General features: G+C 33.5%; 1 protein-coding gene across 1 annotated transcript in view; it reads left to right on the top strand.

Moving 5' to 3' along the window:
* The window catches only part of Smp_152290 (putative beta-arrestin 1), a gene marked incomplete at both ends in the record, with an annotated part of 50,163 nt that overhangs the window by 4,440 nt on the left and 33,417 nt on the right, over positions 1-12,306 (top strand). The window contains 2 exons of the mRNA XM_018793021.1: positions 849-911; positions 10,723-10,790. Coding sequence (XP_018647575.1) covers positions 849-911; positions 10,723-10,790 — 131 coding nt within the window. The remainder of the gene's footprint in view (positions 1-848; positions 912-10,722; positions 10,791-12,306) is intronic.

Here is a 12,306-nt window from a genome sequence, read left to right as displayed (position 1 = left end):
CAAAGTTTCCGGTTAGTACAAAACCTATTTCTGTACAACAAAAGAATAATCGTTGACGTCTGTGTTTATTGCATTTTCATACAGTTTGAACGACTTAGGTAGCTTCAATTCCTTGTGGAGTTATTCTACGTCTTGTCAGAACATGTCCACTGTCATCAAAATCATGCTTAAAGATTTTTATGGATTTCCTTCGACCATTCAACCTTAAACAAAGCGTACCGTTATGTTGATCTTTTTAGGTTGGAAACAACATTAAAACCACGTGATTGATATTTGATCCGGACTAAACACCAGACAATTTGACAATGTGTATTACTCAATGATCAAATATTAGTAACATGAAAAATATCTTGATTTAGTTTGTAATGATGTGAATTATCCCGTTGTTGCAAGGGTGATTGAATTTGAATCGGTCTCAGTTCACATTTATGCTTCACTTGTAAACTGTTTCATTGTGCTATTATGTCACAGGCTTTATTGAGTAAATGTTACATGACTACCATTAGAATTTAGAAAAGCCATTTCTTTCCATTTGTGATGAGATAATCTATTCTACTACAAGTAGAATAAATAATTATGCTAACTGAATAATACGATAATCGTCTGAAGGAACAAGAACTGAGTTCGATTCCTTAAGTTGCAACCCCAAATGGCTCAAGAGGCGCTCACTAAATCATATCTGTTCTACTTAGTATCGTTTCTTCTATGATAAAATGGTAGAAATAACTATTAGTCGTGATATTCCCTTCTAAATTTTTCTTAATTAATTAATATTACTTATTTATTCTGATCTATTTATACTGATTTACATCAATTGTCATACTTTTATTTTTCAATTAAATTTTCAGTTACCCCCATCTATATCTCCTTCATCAGTTGCTATCCAAACAACCCAAGGAAGTAATAATAAAGTAAGTATCAACAAATGATTTTATTACAGTATTTCTTTTTTAAAAAAAAAGAAAAAAAAGTATTTATATATATTCAGTATCTACAAATATCAGAGAAATTGGGAAATAAACTGACTGACTGACTGATTTCCTGTTTTGAATAAATACGTTTAATAATAAAAAGCAAAGCATAGATATTAAATGTGGATTGGTTTAGGTATTATAAAGCAATAAATTTATCTTTATAATATATGCATAGAAACAATTCAGTAGTAGTAGTAGTATTATGAGTAGTATTAGTAGTAGTAACATTAAAATAGAGTAAAATTTTGAATTTTTGTCTTATTGTTTAACTTCCTCCTATTATCGTTATTATTGATGATATTTATTTTTCTTGTTTAAAAATAAAGAAAAACAAAAGTAAACTAAATTTAGATTTAAAACCTTAATCCTTAAACTGTAATCATTCATAGAAAGAATAATGAATGATTCTATCATTGAAAAACTTTAACTGAATTATAATCAGTTTTAGTCTAGTTAATGTAATATTGATGTAAATTACTTAAATACGGTTAGTTTCCTAATTTTCTATGAAACAAATGAATTTGTTATAAGCAAAGATGGATAGTTGCTAGGAGTGGAATCTAATTTGAAGCGCGTTTCGTCCTATTTGGGACTCGAACCCAGTACCTTTGGGATCACTGAGTGAGAGGTGCTGCGGTTAAGCATAGGGAACTGGGTAATTATGAAAAATCGATTGATGGGGTGGTGAATGATTGTCAACTGAAATGGTTAGAACATGTGTTGCGTAGGCCCAACTACCGCCTGTCTGGGATAAAAGTAGTATGGAAGAAGGTAATAAATGACCATACTAAGATGTGGAATGAGTCTATGAAAGTCAGTGACAACTGAATTGAGCCATATTTTTTAATAAATGTAGAAGAATTTGAAAAATTTCCATATTGTGATTTAGAACAACATATATAAGCGAACAATATTGTTTTCGATTAGATCCTCATCAGGCTTTACTTTAATATACAGTAATATTTATATGCATATACGAAATTATTTAACCAATCAAGGCAGTTTATGAGTCAATGATGACAATGGAATAGATTACATAATTCAAATTAATAATAAGTGAAAAGTACAAATTGATAGTGTAATGTAGGCGTACTAGTTGTGATAAGTAATAATAAAAGGCTTGAATCAATGTTACATAATAGGAAAATAGGTCAACGATTAGAAAAATATTGACACTGAAATAACATTCATAGAAATTATAAGATTACGTAAAATCGAAAACAATATTGTTCGCTTATATATGTTGTTTTAAATGTAGAATACTTGGTATTGGTCTGTGAGATTATCATAACAAATTGTTGATGACTAGGTGACATGGCTCAAATTCGTTCCTATTATTGCAGATGCAGTTACCCTGCCTACTCCTTACATTCTGAGTCCCCAAATCTCTTTATACTTTCTTCCTTTTATACCAATCTTTTCCACTAAAACTTATACTGTTACTACTCCTACCACTCTAGGATTTGTCTAGATAATTTTATCTTAATGTGCTATTGTGATGTAATACCCAAACTGATGCAAACTTATCAGGCAATATGTTGCTTATGACTGACTGACAGCTTTCACTCATCATTATACAAAAATGGATGTACTAATCTGTTGCAACTTTAAAATTCTACAATTTAATATATTTTAAGCTTACTGATGTTCGTAACAAGACTTTAAGTCGCTGAATATTGTTTTCTTATTTAAGCTACATTTCAGTCACAACGCAATGAAAACATATTTTATTATTCATTTAGTATTGTTTGTTTAAATCTTCCCATCGATGTGTTAGGACTGCAACTGGTCAGTCTCTAATTGGCATATGTGCATACTGTGCATATTGCCTCGATGTAGCCTTAATTCAAACAATACTAAATGAATTTAAACTTCACCCTATAGCATAAGCAAGTGGCTATCAGAACTCGGTAGCTGAGTGGAAAACACGATGGAGTTTGAGGCGAAAGGTACTGGGTTCGAGTCCCAGAGTGAACATCAACTCTGAGATGCAGGTACATCCAGCTGATGAGTCCCAAATAGGACGAAACTCGCGTCAAACTGGATTCCAGTGCTAGCCACTTTAGATCTTTGTTTATAGTATTGATTTTGTTTTCCCGAGTACTATTACTCTTTGAACTAGATAGATGTCTATCAGACTATTCAACCGTCATTAAAAATGTTATTATATATGATTTAATTCAGTTATAAAAAATGTTTTTTTTCTTTTCCATTCCCTATAAATTTAATCTGTATATGATCAAAACTCAGTACATTTGGGATAGTTTAATCGTTTACTTAATCAGGACATAAACAATTATGCTTAAAAAGTAAATATTTATCACTTAAATCTAAATTTAGTCTTTATTATTCATACGTATTTTGAAAGCTTTTAAAAGCCGATTGTTTAATTAATAATATCACACTATTTCGTATCTAACCAGTAATTTAATAGTTTTATATCAGAAAGGGATTTGTGGATATTATAGTAATTTTATTAGTTGAGATCATGAATCAATTGAAGCTAGACCATCATGGAAAACCTGAAAGCACTGGACGGCCATTTCGTCCTATTATGGGACTCCTCAGCAGTGCGCATTCACGATCCCGCCTCGCGAGATTCAAACCCAGGGCCTATCAGTTTCGCGTAAGCGCTCAACCTCTAGATCACTGAGCTCACCGGCATCCGACGGTGTTAATGTCTAACGTCAACCGATCCACGAAATTGAGCGACATTAAAACCGTTTGATGCTGGCTCAGTGGCCTAGAGGTTGAGCGCCCACGCGCGAAACTGATAGGTCCTATGTTTGACTCTCGTGAGACGGGATCGTGAATGCGCACTGCTGAGGAGTCCCAAACTAGTGCGAAACGACCAATCAGTGCTTCCATGCTTTCAATGGTGGCCTAACAATGATCCATTAATGATATCAATCTAAAATTAATAATCTCCACAACCCTAAACTAATATAAAATAAAATCGTTAATGTTTGGTTAACTAATATGAAGTGTTCACTTGAATAAGTTTATACGTTAAATCAAACTGTGAGATAAATGATCAGAATAAATATCGTCAACCTGAAGTGAGCTTGAAAATAATGTAATTACAAATCGGAAATTACATAATATATATATATGTATATATATATGAATTAGGCAAGAATTAGCAGGTAGGACTGGATGTTGAATAAATTGTTCAAAATGGTTAGCAAGTGTAATAATAATGTTTTATATGACAAACAATCCTTTCGAACTGCTCTCATGTAACCACGAGTATACAGCTACTGCAAGAGAGGTTTGACTCACTGTCTTCTCGAGGCATTACTGTTATTTATGAAAATGAGAAAACGAATAGCGAATGTTCGGATCCTGAGGGAACAAATGGCATATGAACTGATTGTTGATCAGCGGCTTTCATGAGATTGCATCTCCTAACGTTGCTCCACTGCCATATGGATTGGACCTCTAGGTGAAAGGCTCGAGGAGTTGTTCTCTAAGAAAACCACCTACTTCAGTTTTTGCACCCAGATAGTAATCCAGCCCTCATACAAATCGAATGATTTGTGTGGCGCATATATATTTGGTCAGTTCGGAAAACCTATTTGTCTAAAAGACGCATATATCCGATTATACTTGATTTTAGATAAATTCTCTCCACTAAACCACAAAAGAGGTTTGGACAGGACACCTTGTAAAAACATAAGATTGAGGAGGAATTAATCATAACTAAAGGTTGTTTACATGATAATGGTTCTCAAAAAAATTCCTAAGTTTAAGAAGGATAAAACCAAGAAAATGAAGTGCACAACGGTTGAGAAAAGGGCATCTTTCGTAGTATTTGACTTCAGTATTGATTTCATAGCTGGGAAAATTGATTTAAGATTAGAAGCCATGATAAAGAGAATGTCTCTAGAGGCCAACCTGATTCATCTGCACCAAACAAATTGCTCATTACGACAATAAAATTTGGACAAATTCTCATTTCATGTGACCTCCAATTACGCTCATCAGTTTACACATGCATGCCGAACCTCCTTTAAGATAATCAGTGAACGAAAGACGTTTCCTATCAGATAACTCATTTTAGTTCAATATTTAAAATGCAAATCAATGTAGTAATCCTTAATTATGCTATTGTCTGGAATTTGTTCGGCTGTAATAGTCACTTGAGAATTACTTACTTTTTTCGTTACACTAATTTCAGATCAGTAGATTTTGAAAAGAATGAATTTCAGTTAGCTAGTTGCAAATAGTTCACGGTTCCTTCTCGACTATATCCAATCATCTAACATCTCAACATAATACACACGATTCTGAGTCACTTTGACAGTTGACCGAATTGTAGTTTGATAGTTTTGATTAAATCAATATTAAAAGGTACCATATAAACATGACGTTGATCGCTACTCAGTGAATAATTATTTGGACATAGCATGGATTTATCTCGTTCTAAATTATAGTTTGATTTGATTGCAATCATCACGCTTTTCTGCCTCAATTAAACTCCTGTATATTGTCTGTGGAGCTTAGATACCTATTAATTAACTCATGATTAAGCATATATTCCATCAGTTATCAAGTTATATAACAAAGTGAACAGGATTGTGTACAAGCTAATCTTTAATATCAGTTGTCTCAAATTTAGCTGGGTTTCATGTTAATTCTGAATAAAAAGCTTACTCAATGCTAAACACTGCTCATATAATGCTCATCATGAACAAAGGTCATAGATAGAACTAATGAAAAATTACGATCCTTGGGTATTTTTCCCATCCTAGTTCCGGATCTCTCATAAGTAAGTTTACTAAAATTATAGTCACGGAAGTTAAAACTTAATAGCATCGTTTACGTCATCACAGATTATGGTAATCCGGTTTGACTAATTAAATTACACACGAGTTTTCCTATTGATAAATTCGACTGATACAAGAACAACGAATGTATCAGAATAATATCAAGTCATTTATTTCCCGGATCCTCTTCAGCTGCTTACAACCTAGAAACAATAGTACCTAGAAGAAAAAAAGTGCCGGGACATTATATTATGTTATTCGATGATTATTAAAATAAATACAGTAAATATGGGAAAATTATAAGATGGTGGTTGGAGGTGGTCAACAGAAAACCCTGTACCCGTGTGCACGCAGTGTCGAGCCACCCAGACTAGTGGCCACATTGCAACTTGATCGATAGCATTCGATCAGCACTAAGAAGAACTTGACACGCATGACATTGATCACCACCCAGTGGTCAATCAATTGCGATGGGAAAATTATAAAAATATCCTAGTGGCTGAACATTTACATATTCATTGATCTGAAAATTTTAGGAAAAAAACTTTGAAACACGTGAAGACTAGCTTCTAGAACTTGTGAATAAATATCAAACTTATGTTATAACAACCGTAAAATTGGATAGATTAACAAAGTTAATAATGATTAAGCTTCAAAAAAGAATAACATAAGAATGATAGAAAAGAATTTTCCAACTGAGAAATTGAAATAATACCTGCTATGCCATTAAAAAAATATAAGTCACCAAGCTAGTTTATAATTTGTAACTGTAAGCAAGGATGGATAGTGGCTAGCAGTGGAATCCAGTTTGACGTGCGTTTCGTCCTATTTGAGAATCGTCAGCTGGATTTAAGACTATATCGAGGCAATACGCACTGTATGCGCATATGGTCAATAAGAGACTGATCAAATGCAATCCTAAAGATCAATGGTAAGATTCAAAGAAACAATACCAATTGGTATAAGATTACTATCTATACTTATGTTTCACATCTGTAATCAATTTCATTAAATAATAACATTATTATTTATCTAAAAATAATTAAATTCATTATGAATGTCTTTTTTCACCTTTTTTTTCCAACTTTTTCCGTTAGTAACTATTTCTACGTGAAATAAAGATAATTAAAAGTTGCTTATTATCATAGATTTTTTTCATATTTTGTTTAAATTAAATTCATTCATATGATTAAATTAGTTAATATAATGGAAATTGAATCATGCAACTATATAATATATTGAATCTATGGATTGTATCTATGTTATTTGTATCTTTGTATTTATGCTTTCTTTAGCACTTGATTTAAATGCTCAAGTTAGTTATTGAGTTGCTGGGTTCAGGTAGCCATTCATTTATACAATTAGAATATATTTTCATAGTTGAAATCATGAGTCAATTGAAGCTAGACCACCATCGAAAACTTGGAAGCACTGGACGCCGTTTCGTCCTATTATGGAACTCCTCAGTAGTGCACATCCACGATCCCGTACTCGCGAGATTCAAACCCAGGACCTACCAGTCTCGCGCCGGAGAACTTATCCGATAGACAACTGAGCGCACTGCTGAGGAGTCTCATAATAGGACGAAACGGCCGTCCAGTGCTTCAAGGTTTTCCATGGTGGTCTAGCTTCAATTGACTCATGGTTTCAACTATGAAAATACTGAAGTCTCCACAAAACCCCTTCTGATTTATAATTAGGATATAGTTTAACTGTGTATGGTTGAGTCTTCCTGTTGTTGATGATATGGATTAATATCAATCAGTGTTTACTGATGTTTTTTTATTTTGAGCTTAGTGTCTTAATAGTGTCATTCTGTCAGAAATAGTTTCAGTAAAGTCTGATAGTATTTAGCTGTGTAATCTGGGATTTTATTAGATGTACCTCTAACTAAATGGCGATATCAAGGTAATTAACACAGAAACTTTTATTTTATTTTATTTCAACACATAAATACTGGTACAAGGAAGCACCAGATATATATGCGCCTCACAAATCTCATTGGATTTGTGTGAGGGCTGTGATACTGCCCAGATGCCCAAACTGAAGTAGGTGGTTTTCTTAGGGGGCCACACCCGGTGCCTTTGACCTAAAGGTCCAACCCACAAGACAGTGGAGCATCATGAGGAGATGCAGTCCCATGGCAGCCGGTAACCAAAGATTGATTCATACGCCATTTGTTCTTTCAGGATACTGGAGCCCATGCGCGCCACTCGTTTGGAATGAGGGTTTTCCAACTGCCCTAGGTGGACTTTCCGTGTCCACCAATCCGGTTAAAGCGTCGGACATTCGCTTTTCGTCCTCTCAATTTCGTAAACAACAGTAGTGCCACGAGAATGCAGTGAGTAGGACTTCTATGGAAGAGGCTATATACACGTGTCAATGTGAGAGCATTTTGAGAAAGAGAGCGAACTCTTCCCACTCTCTGCTGTACCAGGGCATTTGGGGGCTTTAGTAGAGACTAATCAATCAATCACAGTCCTTAGTATTCAAAATGAGAAGATTCGATCGCTTCAAAATTTTGAATTAATGGTACTTCATCAACTTAACAATATTTTCTCCAAAATAATAATCAGTTAGAAATTCATCAGATGTAAATTTAGGTCTAAAGGCAATATTATATAATTAGTTAATTATAAAAATAATTCATTAAGTAATTACAAATATTTCAGTAAGTTTGAAGTTAAGTAATTGAATATCAATATTCAATGTTATTTATAGAAATATGTAATGAATGAAATATGTGTCAGGAATACTAGGCTATTATATGGTTAAGTGAGATAGACTACTTAAGATAAAATTCCAAATCAAAACTGGATAAACAATTGAAAATGTTGAGGAAATTTTGTAACGAATTCTTATCATTTATCGATTAATTAAAAACAGAAGGGGGATTTTGTGGAGATTTTAGGAAGTTTATAGTTGAAATCATTAGTCAGTTGAAGCTAGACCACTACGGAAAACCTCGAAGCACTGGAAAAAATTGAGGAACTCATGATTTCAGCCATAAAATTATTGAAATCACCCACAAAATCTTCCTTCTGATACTAGTCATAAGCGCACTAGTGAGTGTCTTTAACAGGGTATTTCTTGGAGTTCTAATGAGAATCAGTGACCAGTGAAGTTCAACCAGGTCTATTGTGAGATAGTAACTCATTGAAGACAATGATGGATGGTTATTCAATTTTGTGGACGCCGTTCGACGCCGGCTCAGTGGTCTAGAGGTTGAGTGCTCGCGCGCCAGACTGATAAGTTCTGTGTTCGATTCTCGTGAGGCGGGATCGTGGATATGCACTGCTGAAGAGTCCCATACTAGAACGAAACGGCCGTACAGTGCTTCCAGGTTTCCCATGGTGCTCTAGCTTCAATTGAGTAATGATTTCAACGCTTAATTAATATTATCTGTAGACCTGATTTTACGTTTGTTGAGTTTTTAATTAATAACTGTTCTAAAGAAAACATTATTAAGTTAATCAATATATGCATTAATTCAGAGTCTTGATAAGAAACTGATTAAAAAGGAATATTTCTTTATTCAACTTATGTCCTAATGAGAATTTCATTAACGACATATTCAAGCCTAATTATCTACTCTTTATATTCTTATAACAAAAGTGTTAGTCAATCCCGTTGACTACTATAAAATATAAACATCAAATTATTACTTACTTACTTACGCCTAGTACCCCTCGTCAAGGAGCATAGGCCGCTCACCAGCATTCTCCATCCAATTCTGTCATGGGCAATCCTTTCCAGTTCTTTCCAGTTGTTATTCATCCGTTTCATATCCGCCTGTAGCTCTTCTAGAGTAACTGTCGGTCTCAAGCCCGAGTAAAGGAGGAGGGTTGTGCATGGGGTTATCGACCCCATCCTGTAGAAAAACTAACTCGCTAAAAACAACGCTTACCAGAAAAAATAATTCAAGCGTTAAATTATGTTGTATAAATACTGTTCCTTATCTGATGTGTGTGATATGATCTAATTTTCAGCTTTATAATTAAGATTGTTTGTAATAACGTTTAATCAGTACAGTTATATGTACAAATAAATGTTACAATCAATTATAGATCATAATATTTTTATCAAATAATGTTTACTTATATGACCTAATTCCTTAAAGCACTTCGCTGACTTGGATAGTTTCCTTGATTTCTTATAGATTCAAGATGATTTTCAGGAATCAATGACAAATATACCATTTAAGATACGTATGAAGGTTTGAAAAATTTAGTATTTACAAAAAGGCCTATGATTGATGAATTACACTCAGTGCAAAATAGCCAGATTACTTCAATTTACCTTTTTATCTTCACATGTCACACTTAATCAATTCAACAGTAACATTTTTTTTTCTTGATATTTATCACTTAAACATTTATGATATCAGGGAAGGGAAACACAGGTATTCGATATCTTATAGACCCTCCACGCTGTTTATCAAATATCCAGAAACAGTTTCCTTTATATTCACTTAGTATTGCCTGTTTGAATCTTCCCATTGATGTTTAGGACTGCAACTGGTCAGTCTCTTATTGGCATATGTGCATACTGTGCGTATTGCCTCAATATAGCCTTGATTCACAAGCATGATAAGCAAAGATGGATAGTGGCTAACAGTAGAATCCAGGACACGCGTTTCGTCCTATTTGAGACTCGTCAGCCGGATATACCTGCATCTCATAGTTGATTTTCACTCTGAGACTCGAACACAGTGGCTTTCACTTCAGGACTCCGTAGCTGAGTGGATAACATGTTGGCGTTTGAAACGAAAAGTACTGGATTCAAGTCCTAGAGTGAACATCAACTTTGAGATGTATGTACATCTAGCTGATCAGTCCTAAATAGGATGAGACGCGTGTCGTGGATCCCACTACTAGCCACTATCCATCTTTGTTTATATCTTGTACAATGTTTAAATCATACTAAATTACCAATTAAAAATAATTCGATATATACGTAATTTTTTTATTGATTGTTAGCCTTATGGTATTAATTATGAATTGACTGCATTTATTGGTCAACGAATTGATGACAATCAACCAGCAAGGTAAGTCATGATTGATAGATAATCCATTAAATTTTTCTACAATGTTCAATACTATTTTTTCTTGGTATCCCAAAATTCTATTATCATTTTCATCCTATAAAATAATTTCCCATTTATGTACTTATAACAAAACATAGACTGAATTCATTTGGTAATATTTGTTTGAATCTTCTCATTAATGTTTAGAACTGCAGTTGATCAGTCTTTTATTAACAGATGTAAATTGTGTTCGGATTGCTTCGATATAGTCTTAATTCACAAGCATTATAAGCAAAGATGGGTGGTGCCTAGCAGTGGAATGCAAGATGCACATTTCTTCCTATTTGAGAGTTATTAGCTGGATGAAACTGCATCCCAGAGTTGACGTTCACTCCACGAATCGAACTCAGTGCTGTTTGCTTCAAATGTCATCACATTATAAGTCTACTGACTAATAAATTAAAGATATATAAAATGTACATAAAGTTTGTATATACTGTGGTGTGTGCTACTGATGTCAACAGATATAAATAGTATGTATCATCAATCGAAAACCAAATATTCGGAGGCAGAAGGTTGAGAAAATCTAGGAAAAGAGAACGAGAACAGAGATCAGTTGATCTGGAAACGAAGGAACAACAAAGTCTTATACAATTGATGGATATTTTGTAAATGAAGAATTTACTGTATGGTTGTCAGATTTTACTGAGAGAATCTGTATTTTAGTTGTCCCCACTTGTATGTTTTCGTTCACTGCAACACGTATGAAACTAGATTACAAAGTTATCAATAGTTATTCATATTTATACAAACATAAACTTACGGGTACTTTGTATGTAGAGGGTGATACATACATATTTTTACATCTAGTCTAACTGATAAAGGCTAATCTGTTGATTGCAATACTCTTTTTTGATTCGAAAATATATATTCATTTAAACGAAACAGTTTAATGTGAATAGTGGTTTCTTAGGTTTTTGTAATCTTTTCAAAGTACAAATTTCCAAGAGATTCATTATTGAAATAGTATGTTCACTTACTATGCATTTCATATTGTCAGAGTTCAGATTTTACTGACAACAACACAACAGTATTACCGGGTGAGACTATAATTTATGAACAACCGTTAAGTGACGCTAAACTGACCTTTAGAGTGTCCACCTAATAACTAGGACCAGATGAGTGTTATAGACTTATGTGAGGAATTAGATTTATGATTTACAGTTGATGGTCAAGGTTAAACATTAGATTTAGTGAACTAACATCACCTGTAATGTCAAAACTCTATTTGGTAAAATGGATGAGTGAATTTCGTTCCAAAATCCGAGACCTTTTATCTTATACGTGATTGATTCGTCCATAAATTATAGTCTCGCCTACCGTTATCCAAATTAAAATATATAATCAAATAACTCCAAAACGAAATTGACAATGTTAAAATCTAAACATTCTTGGGAAACCTTTGAGACTGATCAACTAAAAAGATATAAAAATAATAAATTCACTTAGTATTGTTTGTTTGAATCTTCCCATTGAT

Source organism: Schistosoma mansoni, chromosome 1 (assembly GCF_000237925.1).
Source record: "Schistosoma mansoni strain Puerto Rico chromosome 1, complete genome".
NCBI lineage: Eukaryota > Metazoa > Platyhelminthes > Trematoda > Strigeidida > Schistosomatidae > Schistosoma > Schistosoma mansoni.
This window is presented reverse-complemented; position numbering and strand designations above follow the sequence as displayed.